This window comes from Callospermophilus lateralis, chromosome 11, assembly GCF_048772815.1.
Source record: "Callospermophilus lateralis isolate mCalLat2 chromosome 11, mCalLat2.hap1, whole genome shotgun sequence".
NCBI lineage: Eukaryota > Metazoa > Chordata > Mammalia > Rodentia > Sciuridae > Callospermophilus > Callospermophilus lateralis.
In genome coordinates, this window is record NC_135315.1 from 37,449,256 (window position 1) to 37,470,079 (window position 20,824).

A 20,824-nucleotide genomic window follows, 5' to 3' on the forward strand; every position below is an offset into this window, starting at 1 on the left:
TCTGTGCCGTGTCACGCCCTACCACAGTGCAGTAACTTCCTGGATTGAAAAGAGACACCAGATAGGTGGAAGGTAGCTGTCGTGTGAAGAAGCGGTGGGGGAGAGTAGCCCTTTGGTTAGGTGTGGTTCAAAGTGTATTTTTTTTTTTTAATATATTTTAGTTGTCAATGGATCTTTATTATTTTTTAGTCTATTTATATGTGGTGCTGAGAATCGAACCCGGTGCCTCACACTCCACCACTGAGCTACAACCCCAGCCCTCAAAGTGTACTTTCACTTCTAAACCTCAAGTCCGCTTTATGACAGCTTGACATGGCTATTTTTACAAAAGAGCGACAGAGAAGGCAAGTAAACTTGTTCAGGGTCCAGAAAGGGCAAATAGCTGGATCTTATTACATAAACAAAGAACAGATATCTAAGGGGATTCTTTATTTTTTCTCTTTTTGGTAGTGGTAGTTGAACCCAGGGGCTTCCTACAATTGAGCTATACCCCAACCCGTTTAATTTTTTAAGACAGGGGGTCTCATTAAGTTGGTGGGACTGACATCCAGCTTGTGATCCTCCTGCCTCAGCCTCCCAAGTCTCTGGGATTATTGGCATGCACCACCACCCAAGAGGATTCTTTGCTTTGTGACAGTTTGACCTTCATTCTGTTGGAGAAGGTGAACCATGAATGAACCTAGGGAGTACTAATTGCTGTTAGTCGGGGAGTGACTGAGGCAAGGGAACCAAATAGAAGGTTATGGGGGGGGGCAAAATTGCAATGTATGCAGTTAAGGGGAGAAATAAAGAATGTACACGCGCTTCTGCCCTTTTCAGTGCTTTCTTCACTCAAATTACTCAATACAATTTCACTCTATAGGTTCTTAATCAAGAAAACAACAATCTTTAATGCTAGGCACTGCAATAGACATAATCAATTCACAACAAACAATTCTAGGTTAATTTTAAGCACTGCAAAACACTTAATCATGATAGGCTAGACATTTCTTCTGCATGCTAAGTTCAAAAATCTCAAGCCTTAGGCTTTATGTCCAGCACACTCATTTTAGACCGGGGTGACCAGCTTTGGAACCAAGGCAGGCTGTCCCTGGCATGGAATTGAGGACTGGTTGAGGAGAGGGTTGTAGGGAGAAGTTGTGGTGGCTCTCACCAGGGTCCAGACCAGGCAGTAGAGTTTGAGAGTGGGTGAGGATCATGCAGAGGATCAGGAAACTATGTCAATTGATGGGATGTTAGGTTCTCACCAGACTCTCCAGTGCATTCTTGTTTCAGCTGGCTGAATCCCTGTTCATCAGCTCTATTATTTATACTAAATTCTGGGACTTTTGACCCCCCTTTCAGTCCACTGAATTTTTCCATGACATCATTTACCCCAGGGGTCAGAAACATCTGATCTGGTGGTCTCCACCCTGATCCTCTCGCCTTTCCCTTTTATCAGGCAAGGACAGCCTGCCAGAGGCTTCACCGGGGTGAGGGGAAGTAACTTGTTTGAGGTCATACTGGAGGGCTCTATGGGAGTGCCTGGTGAGACTGCTGGCTTTAAACTGGAGTTTTTAAAATGGAGTTGCTTAGGCTCAGGCCTAAGGTCATCCTCCCAGAGGCCCTTGTGGTAATCCATGTAAGAGATGAGAGTACCCTGATGAAGTGCTCATATATCTGTTATGAAATAAGGATGACTTGAGTGACCATATAGAGGCCATCACCTGAACTAAAAAATTAAGAGAGGAGGAGGAGGTACATCCAATAAAGGGATCAGTTTTGTTTTGGGTGTATTAAATTTGGTTAACCAAGGCTAATGTTGATTCCAGTGTGCAAAGTGGACTAAAGCTTCTCTGTCTTTTCTATGATATGTGGCAGAATAAGAGTCTTCAGAATTGGAAGGCCTCAGAGGCTTACATCCTAACTCCAGTGATCCTGAATGTCTCTACCACTGCATTGACTACATTTTGATTTGAAACACTTAACTGGTATCCATCTTTTCCCCTAATCCTGTGCTATCCAATACTGTAATAATGACTAGCCACGTATGGCTTTTGAACACTTGAAATGTGGCTAATGCAACTTGAGAGGCTATTAAGTGAAAGCTACACACCAATAAATAAATACCCCCCACAAGAATGTCAGATCTCACTAATAATATCTGTATGCTAATTACATGTTGAAATAATTTTTGAAATGTTGGGTTAAATAAAATATATTATTAAAATTAATCTCAGCTGTTTTACTTTTTTTGACAATGTGGCAACTAGAAAATATGAAACTGCATGCACTATTTTCCTATTAGATGGCAAAGCCCTACATTTAAAACCTATTTGCAGAGGGTGGCATCTGTGCCTTGTGCTTCTTTTTAGCATCCCTGATGGTGCCAGGCACATAGTACACAGAAAGTAAAAAGATCCCTTACAAAGATGTTTATTAAGTTGTATCTTTGACAATAATTGCAGACTTGGCTTCTTAGTATTGTTTTGCTTCATTAGAGCTCCATGGCACCCCAATGATCTCTGACTCAGGTCCCCTCCTATGAAATGGAACTAGGTGTGAAGGCTGGCAATTGCATCTCTTTAGAAAGATGGGAACTGACTGGGTGTGGTGGCACATGCCTGAAATCCCAGCAGCTTGGGAGGCTGAGACAGGAGGATCCTGAGTTCAAAGCTAACCTCAGCAACTGCGAGGCGCTAAGCAACTCAGTGAAACCCTGTCTCTAAATAAAATACAAAATAGGGCTGGGGATGTGGCTCAGTGGTCTAGTACCCCTGAGTTCAATCCCTGGTACTAAAAAAAAAAAGGTGGGAATTGCTCTCCCAAGGAGAATGTCAAGTGTGATGGGGAAAACAGCTTTATAGCTTTGTAGTTACAGATTCACATTCTACCTCAACTTGTGTGACCTTCATCTGTCTTGTTCTCTGAGCCTTTAGTTTTCTTGATGAAGTGGCGATAGTTTTACATTTTACATTTAGGTCTGTGATCCATTTTGAGTTATTTTTTGCTTAGAGTGTATAGTCTGCTATTTTGATTCTTTTCTTTTTTTGCATGTGTATGTCTGTTATTCAAGCACCATTTTTGAGGTTGAGGGTACCCGAGATTAAACTCAGGGCCACCCAGCCACTGAGCCACATCCCCAGCCCTATTTTGTATTTTATTTAGAGACAGGGTCTCACTGAGTTGCTCAGCACTTCATCATTGCTGAGGTTGGCTTTGAACTCAGGATTCTCCAGTCTCAGTCTCCTGAGGTGCTGCGTGTGCCACCACGCATGGCTACAAACACCAATTTTTGAAAAACTCATGCTTTTTTGTTCCTTTGTCAAAGATCATTTTAGTATATTTATGGGTCTACTTCTGGGATCTGTTTTTTTTTTTTCTAATGTATTTTGATGGGTTTTTTTTTGATACTGGGAATTGAACCCAGGGGTGCTTAACCCCTGAGTTACATCCCCAGCCCTTTTTATTTTGAGACAAGGTTTTACTCAGTTGCTTAGGACCTCACTAAATTGCCCAGGCTGGCCTTGAACGTTGTGATCTTCCTGCCTCTGCTTGCCAAGTTGCTGGGATCACAGCACTACTGCACCCAGCTTGGGCTCTGTTTTTTTCCCCCACTGATCTATTTGTTTCATCAGTACCACATTATTTTGATCACTTCAGCTTTATAATAAATCTTTATATAAGGTGGTGTTTGATCTACCAACATTGTTATTCTTCAGTGTTGACTATTATGAGTCTTTTCATATAAACTATATGATTGCCGCAGTCTCTGGCTGGGCACAAAATCACGAGCCACCACACAGCTTGTAGATTCAAACAGCAATTCTTTATTCCCGATCTCACACCGGCTTTCTACAAACACGCTCTGGGGAAATCCACATTCTTTGCCCAAATCCACACTTCCACTGGGCTTCTGTCTCCCAAATATATTCTGAATCCCGTGAGAACTCAAGAGGAACTCAGGCAGCAGGATACGCCCTATTCTAAACGGGGAACACCCTAATCTCCTATTATCCTAAACTGGGAACACCCTAAACACGGATCTGCCCTGGTCCTTGAGCAAGGTCACCTTTCAGGAGTCCTTCCACTAGACAGCATGGGAGTACGCTGGCAAGGAAATTGTCATACCTACTTGGCTGATGGCTCCCAGCATACGATCATTTCCTAAAGCTAATATTCACAAATAACTTGCTGGGATTTTTCTTGTGATTGCACTGAATCCTCAGCTCAAGTGAGGAAGAACTGACATCTTGACAGTTTTGTATTGAGTCTTCTATTTATAAACATTGAATATCTCCGTTTATTTTGTTCTTTGATTTCTTCAAGGTTTTGTAGTATTCTTTATATAGATCTTGTACATATTTTGCTAGATTTATACTTAAATATTTCATTTTGGGTGGAGTGAAATAAGGATAAAATAACCTTTGTGGTTGTTTATGACAGTTAAATGAGATGACTAATATTGACTTGCAAACTGTTTAGCCCATAGAGATATTATAGTAAATGTACATTCTCCTCCACCTTCCAGTCTGGGTACATTCGTCCCACTCAGAGTTTACTCTCTTTTGTGGATTAATCAGTCAAGTGTTCATTTAATGCCTACTTTGTATTGGGCACAATTCTCCAACCTGGAATACAGCAAAAATTCCTATCCTGATGAAGTTAACAGGCTAGTTTGGGACATAGCAAACAAATAAGTAAAGTACATAGACTGTAAGGTATGGTTGGGTACTAAGCAGAAGAAGGGAGCTGAAGAGGATCAGAGGTGTGGGACAATGAGGGGAGAGTTGCAGTTTTAAATAAAGATCAGGAAGGTCACCAACTAAACTCAGAAGAGAATTAATGAAAAAAACTGGGAGTGGTGGTGCATGCCTGTAATACCAGCAACTTGGGAAGCTGAGGCAGGAGCATCACAAGTTTGAAACCAGCCTCAGCAATTTAGAAAGACCTTATTTATCTCAAAATAAAGAATAAAAAGGGCACAAATGGTGATAGTTTTACATTTTACATTTAGATCTGTGTATACTTTGTGTACAATCAGTGACTCGAAAAATTATGCTCTGTGTAATATGAAATGAGTTACATTCTGCCATCATGTATAACGAATTAGAGTAAATAAATAATTTAATTAAAAAAAGAATAAAAAGGATAGGGTATGTAGCTCAGTGGTAGAGTGCCCCTGGGTCTAATCCCCAGTACAAAAAAAAAAAAGTGAATGAAAGTGAGAGCCATATGCAGATCTAGGGTAGCGGGAGTATCAAGGAAAGACTAGGAGGCCAGAATGTGCTTGTCACATTGGGAGAACAACTAAAGTGGCTCAAGTTAAGATTGAGAAGAGCAGAGGATGAGGTCAACAAAGAGATAGCTCCTGCAGAGCCCTAAACCATTATAAAGACACTAGCTTTTACTCCAGGTGAAATGGGAAGCTAATGGACTGCACTGCACTGATAAATGATATGATCTGGCTTAGTAACGGGATCACTATCACTCTGGCTGCTGTATCCAGAAATCGGGAGACGAGTTAGGTAGCTACTGTGAAAAATGAGGACAGCTTTGGGAGAAATGAGGGCAGCTTTGGTGGCAGGAGTGAAAGTAGTGAGAAATAACTGAGGCTTATGGACCCATACTAGGGGGTCTGGGGTGTCCTGGAACCCACTGAATTTTTATACAAATGTGTACATATGCATTTTGGAGGGGAAAACTTCTATTGGAGTCTCAAAGCAAAACTATGGTGGTGAATAATCAGGACACCCCATGCCTATTTCTAGCTATTCAAAAATCACAGGGCAGGGGATAAAGCTCCTTTGGCAGAGTGCCTGCCTTGCATGCACAAGGCCCTCGGTTCAATCCCCAGCACCACAAAAAACAAAATGAAACAAAAATCCATGATCAGCTCCTTTCTTCAGACCATGGTCATAAATTCTCCAGGGCATTGATATTGTTTGTGAGTGTCTCAGCGCTAACACCACTCTTAAGACTATCATTCCTGACTTCCAGTTTAGATTCGTTAGAGTTAAGAAGAAATAAAAATCACTGGGAGATGGGTAGATTCTCTATATTTTCTATGCTAGAAGCTGGAAGCTGGGAAGCCACAGGCAGGAATAGGGGAAAGGTTTCTTACCTTCCTAGAGAGGATGGGCACTCGTGATGTTAGTTTCCTCTCAGTGGATTCCCTTCTTTAATAAGCTCTGCTCCATGAATCACATAAATCTCAGCAGTGAAAGCCAATTTTACGGTTTGGTTTGCTTAATAGTCGCACAATTAAAGTAAGTTGTAAAAAATGGTGGTGGTGTTTGCCAGGATAAATATTTAAAAGGGAATAACTGTAGGAAGATATAATAATTAAAATCTGGTTTTTCATCTTAGTACAGGCTGCAGAGGTTGGTTCTTAATCAGAGGTGTTTCCTGGCCTCTCCTTTGAAAACCTTGTGCTACAGCTGCCAGGCTCAGGTAGGAAGGAGCAAAGCTTTGGGAGTAGCTGGTGCATGGCAGAGCTGGGAGGGGGCGCAGTTTGGGGGCAGGACTGAGAGGAGAGTTAAGGTGTGGGGAAGGTGTTGTTGTCACTTTCCTTGAGCTCCTGAATTGGGTTTTCTAGTGTGAAGAAGAAAGTTAATGCTTTTCAGAGGACAATGTGGTTTTTATAAAGAGTTGAGCCTATTTGGGAAGCAAATTTCAGTTCTGTATCTTGCATAGGACACAGAGCTGGTTGACAGGTAGTATTGGTGATTGTCAGTTTTCCAGCTTTGGTTTTGGAGGCAGAGGTTGAAGACAGCTTTTTTTCTTTTAAGATAGCTTTTTTTTTTTTTTTTAAAGAAACTAGGGATTGAATCTAGGGGTGCTTTACCACTGAGCTACATCCTCATCGCCCCTGACCCCTTTTTTTGGAATCAAAGGGATTTATGAGTCTACCTTCTCCATAAATAAATCCATACAGAGTTGGGAATTAGGACCATGTTATACACAGAAAGGAAGACAGCATGGCATTCAGGCTCAGGGATAGTACACACCATCAGGTGTGGCATCCTCCCAAGTACACTCAAGGCTCCTGGGATCCCCAATGGAATGGAAACAGTAGAACTCGTGCTGCAGGATCTATCAGAATTTGGGGGTCCCAGGAAGGTTTAGCCTATGATCCAGTTCCAAAAGTCCCAGGCTTCTCTGCCACCTCCAAAGCTAGCTTCAGGTTCTGATCAAACAGCTCACCCCTGATGCACACTTCCAGGAAGTAGAATGGATTATTGAGGGCAAAATCTCTGTAAATTTCATAAATTTTTCAAAGAACAGAATCTATTCCAGTTTGCCCAGGTTCTGCCACAACCTTGATCCCTCTCAGTGTCTAGAAGAAGTGCAGTTTGAATGTGCCTGAGCTTCCCTGTTCAGGAGACAGCTGGGAGATAGTGGCAAGGAGCAAGTGGAATATGGAGGCCAGCATGAGCTTCTCTGATTGGAGGTGGGGCCAGGCTGACCAAATTGAAGAGACACCAGCTAATTAGCAGGGTTAGCCCGATGCTCCAGCACCTTTTTTTCATTGGCCATGTACTCCCTCCCCTTCACGTCCACACTTCAGAAGGCCAGCGCTGTTTGGCCCATGTTAGGAAGATTTGAAAAAGGCAAGGCCATTTTGAAACATATCCTTCATCTTAGAACAAGAGCCACCTCACAATCACTATGAGTCAGCTTGACCTTCAACCGCAGGCAATACTTGATCATGATGCAAAGAAAGGAAATTGCTATCTCGGACTGGAATTCTGAAAACACCTGGTTTGACATGGAACAGTGACCACCTCAAATAATGGAGTTGACCATAAGGACCCTTCCCTTCCCTGACAACCCCCTTCCAACAGCCTAACCACAAAAATTTACCCACTTCCTCATCCATCTATAACTACCCCAGGCTGTAAGCAGAAGAAGGGGCTCAGTCTCTAGGCCCCCTCTGCAGGTTTGTCCCTTATAAACCTGTTACTGTTGAGCTGCCTCTCCTCTCTCTTGATTTCCTTCATTTCTTTCCTTACAGCCCACCTGGATGCTGACTTGCTGTCTGAAGGCAACCAGCACATGCTCTTGTGTAGCTTGATAGCAGATCCAGAGGGTACCTGAATGTAGCTCAGCCCGTGGCTAACAGTTGTCCAGTTGGTAAATCAGGCCACCAGCTTTGTTCATCCCATACATGCTAAAAATCACCATTGCAACAGGTGCTGCTCAAGAACTCAGATCCAGCCTCCTCTCCATGTCCCCACAACCCCCATCCCTTTTCATTTTTTGAGATAGGCTCAGATCCAGCCTCCTCTCCATGTCCCCACAACCCCCATCCCTTTTCATTTTTTGCTAAGGCTGGTCTCAACTTGTGATCCTCCTGCCTCAGCTTCCCTAATCGCTGGGATTACAGGTGTGCACCACCACGCCCTTTCTGCCACTCTTGTTCCTCTGACCCCTTTCTTATTCCAAAACCCCTTCCCTCCTCTCTCCTTTGTTGGGCAGTCCGGCTCACGCCCTCTTGCTTAAGGCTACTGACCCAGGCAGCTCTTTGTGTCTCCCTCACCTGCCTACACTTGGCCTTGATATCACCCACGTGGGAGGATCCTTAGGGAGCGCCCAGACAGCGTAATATTCAGGCTCTTAGTATAACCTGGACAGGTGGCTATTGCATACATAGTAAGTGGCCGAAGTGGGCCTCCAGCCTTAGGCATTTTCTTTTTTCAGAGTCTTTTCCTTAAGCGAATATGGTGTTCTCAAAACCAGGGTGACCTAAGGTTGCCTTGTTAAAAAGTGGTTTGGGGCTGGGGATGTGGCTCGCCTGGCATGCGTGGGGCACTGGGTTGGATCCTCAGCACCACATAAAAATAAAATAAAGATATTGTGTCCACCGAAAACTGAAAAATATCAAAAAATAAATAAATAAATAAAAAGTGGTTGTATTAGTCCATTTTCCATTATTATAATGAAATACCTGAAGCTGGGTAACTTTATAAAGAAGGGAGGTTTACTTAGCTCACAGTTTTGGAGTTCAAAGGCATGGTCTGGGGAATAGCTTGGCTTTGGGAAGGATGGCATTACAGGAGCACGTGCAGAAGTGACAGACCACATTGCAGAACAGAAAGCCAGAGAATGACTCAAGGTTCAGGCTCAGGCTTTTAAAATAGCTTATCTTCAAAGAACTAACACAGGGGTTCCATAAGAACTACCTTAGTCCCTTCACAGGGTAGGCCCCAGTGACCTGAGGACTCCCACCAAGCCCTACCTCCCATCATCACCACACTGAAGACCAAGGTCTCAACCTTTGGGGGACAAAGCATATCTGAACCATAGCAGTGGTGGATCATGGGCACTGTGTAATGATTGTTCCTCATTGGAATGTCTGGGAACTGAAGTTACCATTCTTCCTCCCATCAGAGGACAAAGGAGTAAACTTTATTGTTGTTGAAATGGAGGTAAGGCAGGATAAGAGTGCGTGGAGAGAATCAGTGTGGATAAGAAACTTTTAAAAATATGGCTTCCTAGCCCAGCCACGGTTTCTGAGAAGCACTGAGTTCCCTTAAACTTTAGCAACTTGCTAAGGGAAACAACTTCCTTCCCCCCGCCCCCCCCCCCCCCCCCAGTACCAGGGGATTGAACCCAGGGCTTTGCACATGCTAAGCAAGCACCTTATCAGAGTTACATCCCCAGTCCTTTTTATTTTTGAGACAGGGTTTCACTAAATTCCCCTGGCTGGCCTTGAACTTTCTATCTTCCTGCCTTAGCCTCCCAAGTAGCTGTGATTATAGGCATTATATGCTACCATGCCTGGCTTCTGTAATTTTAATTCTTGCTATTTTGGAGGATCATCTTCCATTTTATACATTTCATTTTTAAATATAGAAAGATGTCTGGGGGCTGGGGATGTGGCTCAAGCAGTAGCACGCTCACCTGGCATGCGCGGGGCGCTGGGTTCGATCCTCAGCACCACATAAAAATAAAATAAAGATGTTGTGTCCACCGAAAACTAAAAAATAAATATTAAACAGTTCTTTCTCTCTCTCTCTAAAAAAAAAAAAAAAAAAAGTAGCGATTAAAAAAAAAAAAAAAAAAAAAAGAAAGATGTCTCTGGGAAGCTGGGGATATAGCTCAATTGTGGAGCAAGAAGCCCTGGGTTTGATTCCTAGTACTGCAAACAAACAAAAAGCTATAACTGGGAATTAAGCTACGTCTAGTCTTTTAGCAATTAATTTGCTAAGTGAACTTGGACAAATCATAGACATCTAGAATAATCATTAGGTGGTAAAAGTTGCTTCTTTGGGGTATGTTGAGACTTCAAAACTGAAGTGAAGGAAAAAGTATTCTCACTATGCAAACACATTAATATTAAATAATAAGGATGCATGGTGAGAGTGGGAAGTATAGGAGCTTTTGGATTGTTTCCTTTAGCAATTTGCTTCACTTCTTAGCCTCAGTTTCCTCATCTGTAAAATGAAGAGAAGTACTTTACAGGTTGTTGTAAGATTAGAGATGGCATAGGTCAAGCCTTAGCATAAGGACAGACACATGGTAGATATCTCACAAATGGTAGCTATTATTAATAATCTGACCACCAGGCTTGATTGAAATTGCCTCACAATTTACAAAACAACTGACAACAATCTACACACACAGGGAGAACAATGCCAGGTGCAGAAACACACACTTGTAATTCTGGGAACTCAGGAGGCTTAGGCAGAAGGATTGCAAATTCAAGGCCAGCCTGAACAACTCAGCAAGACCCTGTCTCAAAAAAAAAAAAAAAAAATGATTGGGGGTGTATCTCAATGGTAGGGTGCCCCGAGGCTCAATCCCCATTATGGTGTAGTGGGGTAGGAGAAAGAAAAAGAAAATAATCAACCACCCAGTGTGGTCCTTACCATTCCCTAAAGGTGACTGCTGACTCCCCAGTGTGCACAAATCCTGCCAAATGCTGTTAGTAAAATGGTGGTGCAGCCAGATGGAACTCGGTTCCTCCTCTGAGATGGGGAGTGCTTTATGAAGGATGGCTGAGTGCAGATTCACTGAAATGGCTTTGACTGCCAAGTGATGGAAGGAGGAAGCCAAATGCAATGGGAAGGCTGAGAGCAGCTGGGAGGCAGTGTATACTTGCAGACTCTTTGATCTTTCCCTGCTTCTGAAACATTTTATTCCTCTATTCTCCACTTAAGAGTCCTCTAGGCAATCAGGGCTGCCCACAGATCCCGCTGACATATGGACATCCCCTTTTGCTTGTTTGGTGTCAAGAGGAATTCCTATTAGCTGCTAACTGCAGAGGTGGCCCACTGCACTCTAGAGGTTGTTGTGTAAACCTCCTTGAGCTGCTCATGTGCTCAGAAGAGGTAAAGATTTCATTTGTCAAGCAAGTAAGGGAGACACAGAGCCGGAAGAGGCTTCTTAAACACAAGCCTCTTTTATTTTGGTTGCCACTTCTGTGAGTCAGGTTGGTCTTCTCACCACTTTACCAAGCAACATCCAGCTATGTGGGTATTATTCATTCAACAGATATTTATTGAGCCCCATTATGTGCCTGGAATAATTTTAGGTTGTGACTAGGACAGACAAGCTCCCTGTCCTTGTGGGAGTTTACATTCTTGTGGGGAAAGACATTAACTCATGTACAAATAAGCTAATTTAAGATAGTAATCAGTTTAATGAACTTATAATATGGTACTGACAGGAGGTGGGGGATGACTGTTTATTTCAGAAAGGGACATTGGGACAAAGACTGTCATGCTACCTGAAGTCAGGTTCCAAGTAGAGAAGGATAATGACACAAGATCCGAAATGGCACATTAGAGGACTAGAAAGCTAGCCAATGAGAATAAAGAGGAAGAGTACAGCAGATCCAGTTGGAGAGGCAGCACAAAGTGAGGGCCACAGAGCACCTTCAGCCCACATGGTGTTTTTGAGATTTCACTAAAAACAAAAAACATTCTTGACTTGCAATTTCTTTGAAAATTAAAAAAACAACAAACAAACTTAGTCATACCAATGTTCTGGGATGGGAACATTTGCTTCAATGTAGAACAATTATGTTCTGTCTTCTTCTGTCCTCAATGGGGCTATTATTAATTTGGAAATGATATTTACCAATCCTGGAGTACCATGTAGGTTTAATGAAGGATTAATTTTTTTTTTCCTTCTCAGTGATGGAAGCATATGATGACTTGGAGTGACTTAATCTCGGTTCTTAAAACAATCCTAATTTGTCAAAAAAGATTGTTGCTAAAGGTGGGAAGACAGGGCAATAATGAATGAGGCAAGTGACTAGAGCCAGTGGAGCAGAAATGGACAGATTCTGTATATATTTCAGTGGTAGAGCTGACAGATTTGGGGGATAAAGAAAAGGAATGGATGACTTTAAGGGTTTGCCTTGAGCATCTGGGTGGGTAGTGGCACCATTTTTCTGAGTCAGAGGACTAGAGAGAATAGTTTGGGAAAGAAAATCAAAGCTGTCTGTGGTTTACTAAATTAAGAAAAACTATTAAACATCTGAGTGGAATGTTAGATAGGCAGTTAAATGAGCCAGGAGGTTAGGAGAGGAAGATCACTTTGGGGAGAAAACTGGGAGTCTTCAGTACATAGGTGATACCTGCACTCATAGAAATGGATGAGATCACTGAGGGTGGAAATGTAGGTAGAAAATAGAATGTAGTCAATTCTGGGATCTTTTTTTCCTATTTAGATTTAACTCTTCTAAATTCCTGAGGTCACACAGGCTAATAAAACATTTAGTATTAAAAACAATCTGGTTGGAGCTAGGCTTGGTGGCACAAGCCTCCTGCCCCAGATTTGGGAAGCTGGGGTAGGAGGATTCCAAGTTTGAGGCCAGCCTCAGCAAATTCAACAAGGATTCACCAGGGCACTAATGATGGTCAGGGCACGTTCTGACTAGTCTAGGATTCAGAACACTGGGATCAAATTTTGAGGACTTTTTCTAAAAGTGCCAGGTGGGGTTCAAATACATAGTAACACACACCTGGTATTCCTTAAGGCCTTCTTTGTGTAACAATTAAGGACTCAACATTCACTGGGTGTACCTATTAATCCCAGCATTTCAGGAGGCTAAGATAGGGGGAATGAAAGTTCAACGTCAGCCTGAGTAATTCAGTGAGATTTGTCTCATAAATAAAACTTTAAAAAGGACTGGAGATGTGGCTCAGTGACAAAGCATCCCTTGGTTCAATGCCCCCATGGGGGTGGGGGATAGCATTTAAGGATAAAACGTTAACTTAGAGAGAAAAGTACAAATTCTTTATAGATGTCATTGAAGGCCTTCCACACTGTTCACAAACTACATTTCCAGTGCTAACTCACTGTTGCCAGGAATGAACCCTCTGCTCCAATTATATCAGTATGCTTATTACCTCCCGTTTTATTTTTTTTTACTTGGATAACATTCTCTTTAATCTGTGCTGTCACATAATGGCTACTCAATACTTGAAAGTGGCCAGTCTAAACTGTGATTGCTGATAACACTCAGATTTTAGAAAACAAGCAAAGAGGGATTCCCAGCTTTGGGGCCCCTTCTCTTTGAAGAAGTCTCTCTTTTGCAGTAAACCCACTTTTTGCTTGGAAAAAAAAGAAAAAAGAAAGAAAGAAAAAGTAACATTAGTAACCTTTAAATACTGATTACATATTGAAATGTTAATTTTTTTTAGAGAGAAAGAATTTTTTAATATTTATTTTTTAGTTTTCGGCAGACACAACATCTTTATTTGTATGTGGTGCTGAGGATCGAACCCAAAACCGTACGCATGCCAGGCAGGCACACTACCGCTTGAGCCACATCCCCAGCCCCGAATGTTAATATTTTTGATAAATCAAATAAATCATTAAAACTAAATCCACTTGTTTCCTTTTAAATTGGCTATTGTAAAAGTTAAAATATATGTGGCTCGCATTATTTATTGGGCATTACTCTATTAATTAACCAAGGTAGAAGTGGGCTCACAATTCAACCCATTTCTGTACTTCTTTCATGCTGAAATAATAAAGTGATGAATGAGGGCTGAGATTGTGGCTCAGCGGCAGAGCACTCGCCTTGCACGTGAGGTTTGATCCTCAGCCACCACATAAAAGTAATAAGTGAAATAAAGGTATTGTGTCCAACTACAACTAAAAAATAAAAATTTCAAAAAAAAGTGATGAATGACAGAAAAGTCTAAGTGTGGGTTCATAGATTTGAGGCAGGGGTACCCTTAGTCAAACTGATGCAAAGATTTTTGTGCTAGAGATGGAAAGAGTACTAATAACTTGTGCTTCTGCTCAATAAGTGTTAGACAACAACTTCTAGGCATCCACACTAATAAAAAAAATCTATCCTTTGAATCCATCTTTCTCTCTTCTTCTACATCTAGTCACTAAAACAACTCTTCTTGTAAATTTCTTTTAATTCTATTTTTTTCAGTCCATATCTAATCAGTCTTAGTTATTACCTTGCTTTTGAAGATGCATTTTTCAAGTAGTCTCCCAGCTTCTTTCTTCCATGTTCATTTCATTCTATATACTGCAACTAGAATGACATCTGATATTTCTTTGCAGATTAATTCTTTGCTTAAAATACCTCCAATGATTTCCACATTGCCAACAGGAAGAATTCTTTAGAATTTAAGGCTTTGCAAACTTTCTTTGTACTTCTATCTATAAGATCTTCGCTTTAGGGAAACTCATATACTGAGTTAATATATGTAAAGCACTTAGAATCCTGCCTGGCCTGTGCTAAGAACTGTTAAGTCTTACATATTATTTGAATATGCTGTCTGAGTATGCATTTCTGACTCCAGAACACTGATTCCCTTTTCCTATTTAAATACCTCTGTCTCCAAAGGAAGGAATAACTAAATCTATTAAAGATCAACAAGGGTAATTGTTACTATTAGGAAAACTTAAAAAATAATAATAAAAAAAACTTTAAATGTCCTCTCCATAATTAACAAAACCTGTAAAAATGAATCCTAATTTATCACAAAATCAAAATTCAGACTGGATAAGAAGGAAATAAAGGTAATAAGTATTTCTTTCATTCAAGAAACAGGAAATTTATGGAATGTTTTAGAGCAAAAGTAATTCTGAAAACAACATAAATGGATTCTAGATTAAGGGCACTCTCCAATTTTGGCATATTATTAGAATAACTTAGGAACTTCAAAAATACAGTTGTCTCTGCTGGGGTTAAAGTGTTTTGTCTAATAGGCATTAGGTTTGATCCCTACTCACGCAAAAAGAAGAAGAAGAAAAATAGTTGTCTGGACCCTATCCCACCCAGGTTTACTCAGATATTTAACTTTCTTTTTTTAAGCTTTATAGGTGATTCATGTGTACACTTTTAAAAGTATCAAAGGTGATTCTCATATACATCCACATATGACAATGACTGGTATAATCAAAGGGAAACTTTGCTTTAAGAGGTTGAACATGTTTGGTATATATTTTTCTCAATGTTCTTCTAAAACTTTTTTGAAAATAGAATATTCAGAGAACTGAGTAACCGAGAATACCTTATGTGTTTGAGTAGTGTTCTTAAAACAAGACAAAATAAAAAATTCCAACCCTTTGATATAGGATTCAGAAAAATATATACATCTCAAATAGCAGAGTACTCATGTAAACACTTGTCTGTTTATCAGATTATATCAACATAAATTTCAAAATAATTACGTAGGTAAATATATATTTAACTGTACACAATATTTACAACTTACAGATTTTCAACTCAAAAGTAAACACTTAAGCCTTAAAATGTATGAAAAAGTTGGCACTTTGTTATATAACACTTCAAAAATTTCAAAAGCAACTTTACCTCAAAAATACATTACACCAACCTTCCAAAGTGCTACTGTTCCTGGCTCATTTTATCTCAAAAATGGACACGAGTATCCAAATCTCTAGGAAAGGAGTAACAGATGTATTGTTATACTGAAAGCATTTTTACTGTTGAAAAAAACTTTACAATAGCTACAACAATAGTGGAGCAAGCCTATAGAATCCCAGCTACTCCGCAGGCTGAGGCAGGAGGATCTCCAAGTTCGAGGCCAGTCAGGGAGACCCTGTCTCAAATTACAAAAAAAAAAAAAAAAAAAAAAAAAAGAGGGGGCAGGGAGCTGGGGCTTAACTGTAGAGCTTCACCGGATCCAATTCCCAGTAAGGTAAGAAACAAAACAACAAGAAACCTTATAACAAAGCCCCTTTCACCCTCCAATCCTGAGATAACAAATCCTGTAGTTCTCCCTCATCGTCGCTGTCAGCATTCTCCTCTTCCTTTTTTTGCAGTTCTTTTATAGTCAAAACCTCTTTAAGTTTATTTTTAATCTCATCCTGGCGATTCCGAAGCTTTTCCACCCGACGGTAACATTCTATCTGCTCATCAATCTCCCCAATCTGGCGGTCCAACCGTCCCTCCTCATCCTCTTCAGCGACTATAGCTTCGGAAATAGTGTTGACCTGCCTCATGGCTTTTTGAAATTCGTCCCACTCTTTGTCCATTTGATCCTTTGGAGCATCAACCTTTCGTACCTTTGCATCTACTTCAGGGTCGTCAAAAAATCCTTCCGGTAATGCTTCCGCGGTGTTCTCTCTCCTTTCCACCACTTTTTCATGTATTTCTGCTTTCTCAATTGACCCTGAATGAGGAATTAAGGGGGCCTTGGGAGGATTGGTATTAAAGGAATCGTTTGGTAGCACACTACTTGTTGCTTCCCGCGAGGAAGAAAGTGAGTGTTCTTTGCCGTGTGTGCTAGGTGGCAGCTTGCTATCTCCTCTTTTTCCTTCTCCGCCTCCCTCCTCTTCCTCCTCCTCCTCCTCCTCCTCCTCCTCATCTTCATAATCAGGGAGTAAACCGAGTCCGGAAGGTTTACTTGGTGTCGATCTAGCGGACTCTTTTCCTGTTTTGTCAAAGTTAGTGGACAAAGCGGACGTGGAGGGCTGTACCTGAGGAACCGAGGCCTTCGCTCTCTTGGCGTCTTGATTATCCGCATCCGACGCTTTCCTTTTGACGGAAAGAGACGCAGCGTTTGCAGATGGACCCTGGGCGGCTCCCTTCGCGCCTTTCAGCTCGGCCACTTTCTCTCGGTGCTGCTTTCCCAAGACGTGAGTCTGCCACAGGAGCTCGCTCTTTACCGGAGTGTTACAAAGGGCACAGCTCAACTGCCCCAAGCGGTTGTACTTCGCGAACGGAGATTCTATCCTTTTCCGGTTAGTGCTCAGACGCTGCTTCTCCTTCATCAATCGTCTGAGTTCTTCTTGATTTACTACTCGCTTCCCGGCCGGAGGCCGAGTGGAGGCGGAGGACGCCATCTTTGCGACCAGATCCCTGGCGATTCTGGCTTCCGTCCCGGCGAGGCTTGATTGCGTCACTTCCTGATGGAGCGACGATTGGTCACAGCGCAGGAGAGGGCGTGGCGCCAGAATTTTACCTCAGAACTAGCACGAAGGCTGTTTTTCCCCGCTCAACCGTTAGGCTATGGCAGCGATCAAGGCCATAAACTCCAAGGCTGAGGTGGCGCGGGCTCAGGCGGCCTTGGCTGTCAACATATGCGCCGCCCGAGGGCTGCAGGATGTGCTGCGGACCAACTTGGGTCCTAAGGGCACCATGAAAATGTGAGACGGCGGTTAGGGCACCAGGCGGTTTTGGGGTGATGGGGCGTCCTCTGATGCATAAGTTCCGCGAAGACACTGGAGCGATCAGCTTGTAGGCCTGGCTTCCTTTTTGTCATTTCTGCCCTGAGAATATCTCTAGCCTGGTGATCAGGAGGAGAAAAGCCTCCCCCGAGGAAAGAGCCCCCCGAGTGAAGCCGTGACACCGCTCTCCCATTTTCATTAAGGTTTCTGTGGGATTAGAAAGCCAGTTCATTTGTCTCATTGTAAATGGAAGGCGTTTAACACCTCTTTCTTCCTTCCTCGCGTGCTGGGGATCGAACCCAGAGCTGGTGTACCTAGGCAAATCCTCTGTCACAGAGTTACATCTTCAGCCCCAACTCCTCTGCTTTTTAAAACTGTATGCCCTTAGTCTATAAATTCGACTCCACCCCCCACTGCCAGCCCCGCTTCGTGGTGCAGGGGTCTTGTGCATGCTTGGCACAGGCTCTACCACGGAGCTAAATTTTTAGCCCCAGGACAGATAGTCTTTTTGCATGGCAAGCAATGTGTTGTCATGGAAAGGGTACACGATGTGGAGCCAGGCAGGCATAGGTTCAAATCCAAAGATAATCTTCTAGCTCTGAGTACTTAGGCAAGTTCCTTGAATGCTCTGTGCCTATAATTGTTCATTATTTTAGTATTTATTTAGCATCATTTTTTTTTTCTTTACACAAGTGGAGAAGAGACTGGTGAGAGCAAAAGGGTGTAAGAGAAACATCCTGACAGCAAGGAGAAAACTAATATTAATAGTAGAAGAAGGCACTTATGCACTAGATGCTGGGAAAACAGATGACAAAGATAGTTTTAGTTCTTAAGGAAATCTGGTAGAGACAGATGTGCTAATTATATATAGATGCATATGATTATACTGAGGAAAGGGACTAATTACTGATGGCAGAAGGAAAAAAGCCTCTCAAATAACAGATGATGTGGCTGGGGTTGTGGCTCAAGTGGTAGCGAGGTTTGCCTAGCATGCGTGAGGCACTGGGTTGGATCCTCAGCATCACATAAAAATAAAATCAATAAAGGTATTGTGTCCACCTAAAACTAAAATATTTTAAAAAAATAACAGATGGTGTTTGATCATCTGAAAGAAGAATGAGTTCACCAGTTGGAGAAGGGAGTACAAGTCCTCCTAAGTAGAATAATTTCAGGAATAAGAAAGCCCAACAATGTAAACATAACAAACAAAACAAAAACAATTTAAGGGGAAGTAAAGACTTAGTCTGTAGGTAGGTGGTAGATGAGGAAGAAAGATAGACAAGCCAGATTGGGAAAGGTCAAGTATGTCATTGCTAAATTAGTTTGGATTTTACCTTGAAGGTGATGGAGAACATACAAATTACTGAGGGGTTTTTGAGTCACATTGCCTTTTAGGAAAATAAATGTATAGCATGGAAGGTAAATTCAAATTTGGAGGTAATCAGGATGCTGTTTAAGCAGTCCAGAGTAGAATGATAATGACAGTGGAAATGGGGAGGGGGGTTATGACTCAGAGCTATTTAGATCATAGAATTGACAGAACTTGGTGATCTAACTTGGTGATGAATGAGGGGAACTAAGTTGAAGGAGTGAATGATTGATGACATTTACCAAAAATAAAAACCTGCAGGAAAGTTTGCAAACATGTGCTTTGTTTCTCATACTCTTTGACCCAAGTTTCTAAATCCTCAAGTACTCGCCGAATATTCCATTTGGTCTGAATTCACCATAAGTTCATCTTGGGAGAAAGGATCCTGTGAGCAGCAAGTGGTGATAGTTACTGTGGTATTCCCCCATGGCATAATGGAGTTTTCAAAGCCCTGTTTCCTTTATTAAGGAAAGTGGAACGACAAGTACTGGGAATGCCGTGTTTGACTCTTGACATGTGAAGTTAATATTATTATTGTTCTTTGAACAGGCTTGTTTCTGGTGCCGGTGACATCAAACTCACCAAAGATGGCAATGTACTGCTTCATGAGATGGTGAGCTGATGCTGTTGACTTTAATAAACCTTAAATAAGCCTTAAGTAAGAACATGGTACAATTTGTATACATTTAAGCCAAGGCTGTCAGCTAAATACTGCAGTCTTGAGGTATGCCTGTTGGATTAAACCTCAATAATTTTTTTTTGCTGTTTCAAGCAATAACTTAGGGATATTTACAAATTAATAACAAACTTAAGGCACTGTGTTATATTCTTTGTAATCATGGAAGAATAAAAATTCCTTTGCAATTTTCATAAATATTCTTCTTTGAGATTGAAGGATTTAATCTTCTTTTGTAAATATCATCGCATTCTGAAAAAAGGAGTGTTCAAACCTCATTAGTTCTCAATTTTTAAATTTTGGACTTGACATTTATCAAAGTATTTGATAATATAAAACTTGTACACTTGTAGGATCAAGCTTATTTCTTAATTATACTGTTGACCCTTGGGTTATCTTTTTGTGGCCTTCTCTATCTCATTCCCCTTCTTTTAAAATCTGTTGCTTACTTTTTCCAGCAAATTCAACACCCAACAGCTTCCTTGATAGCAAAAGTTGCAACAGCACAGGATGACATCACAGGAGATGGTACTACTTCAAATGTTCTAATTATTGGAGAGTTATTAAAACAAGCTGATCTTTACATTTCTGAGGTATTACTATTTCACAGAATTCACTATTTTGAATGAAGTTTATAAAAAATAAAATGGTTTAATTTTAGAGAGGGTACAGGTTAATTTTAATCAAGATATTCTTGGATAATTATAAATGGAAATAGCAATGAACTTCACCCCCCCAATAAATAAATGCCTCTTTTAAAAAATGAAATGGTAAGATCTATAGAAAGATAAAAAATTACCCATGTACCCAAGAGTAATGGCTTAAGAAAGAAAATGCCACTAATAAAAGTTGAAACCAAATTACACACCTTTAAAAAAATAACTGGAGGGCTGGGGATGTGGCTCAAGCGGTAGCGCACTCGCCTGGCATGCGTGCCGCCCGGGTTCGATCCTCAGCACCACATACAAACAAAGATGTTGTGTCCGCCGAGAACTAAAAAAATAAATAAAATATTGAAATTCTCTCTCTCTCTCCCTCTCTGTCTTTCTCACTCTCTCTTTAAAAAAAAAAAAACTGGAGGGAAAACCTTATTGAAAGTTTCCCATCTTGTGAATTTACCTACCTTTTTAGATTTATTTTCCTTTATAAACCATCTACTCAGATTCCTCCATTAACTAGCCTCA

The 20,824-nt window shown here is 41.3% G+C and overlaps 2 protein-coding genes and 1 pseudogene across 4 annotated transcripts in view; 1 reads left to right on the top strand and 2 right to left on the bottom strand.

Annotated features, from left to right (window-relative positions):
* The window catches only part of Cct6b (chaperonin containing TCP1 subunit 6B), a 53,252-nt gene that overhangs the window by 464 nt on the left and 31,964 nt on the right, over positions 1 to 20,824 (top strand). For 2 of the 3 annotated variants that reach the window (XM_076870533.1, XM_076870536.1), the window contains exons 1-3: positions 17,436 to 17,574; positions 19,514 to 19,577; positions 20,099 to 20,233. In XM_076870533.1, the coding sequence (XP_076726648.1) occupies positions 17,438 to 17,574; positions 19,514 to 19,577; positions 20,099 to 20,233 (336 nt within the window). In that variant the 5' untranslated portion in view covers positions 17,436 to 17,437. Of the gene's footprint in view, positions 1 to 17,435; positions 17,575 to 19,513; positions 19,578 to 20,098; positions 20,234 to 20,824 lie in introns of those variants that run through there. The other variant, XM_076870534.1, reaches the window with a different exon arrangement.
* On the bottom strand, positions 7,109 to 8,166 carry LOC143410300 (trafficking protein particle complex subunit 4-like; annotated as a pseudogene).
* On the bottom strand, positions 14,090 to 17,282 carry Znf830 (zinc finger protein 830). The gene has a single exon (XM_076870222.1). It carries the CDS (start codon positions 17,269 to 17,271, stop codon positions 16,150 to 16,152), a length of 1,122 nt encoding a protein of 373 aa, XP_076726337.1. The 5' UTR covers positions 17,272 to 17,282; the 3' UTR covers positions 14,090 to 16,149.

Excerpts from the sequence above, each read along its gene's own strand:
- Znf830 (XM_076870222.1), bottom strand. The coding sequence starts at position 17,271 with ATGGCGTCCTCCGCCTCCACTCGGCCTCCGGCCGGGAAGCGAGTAGTA.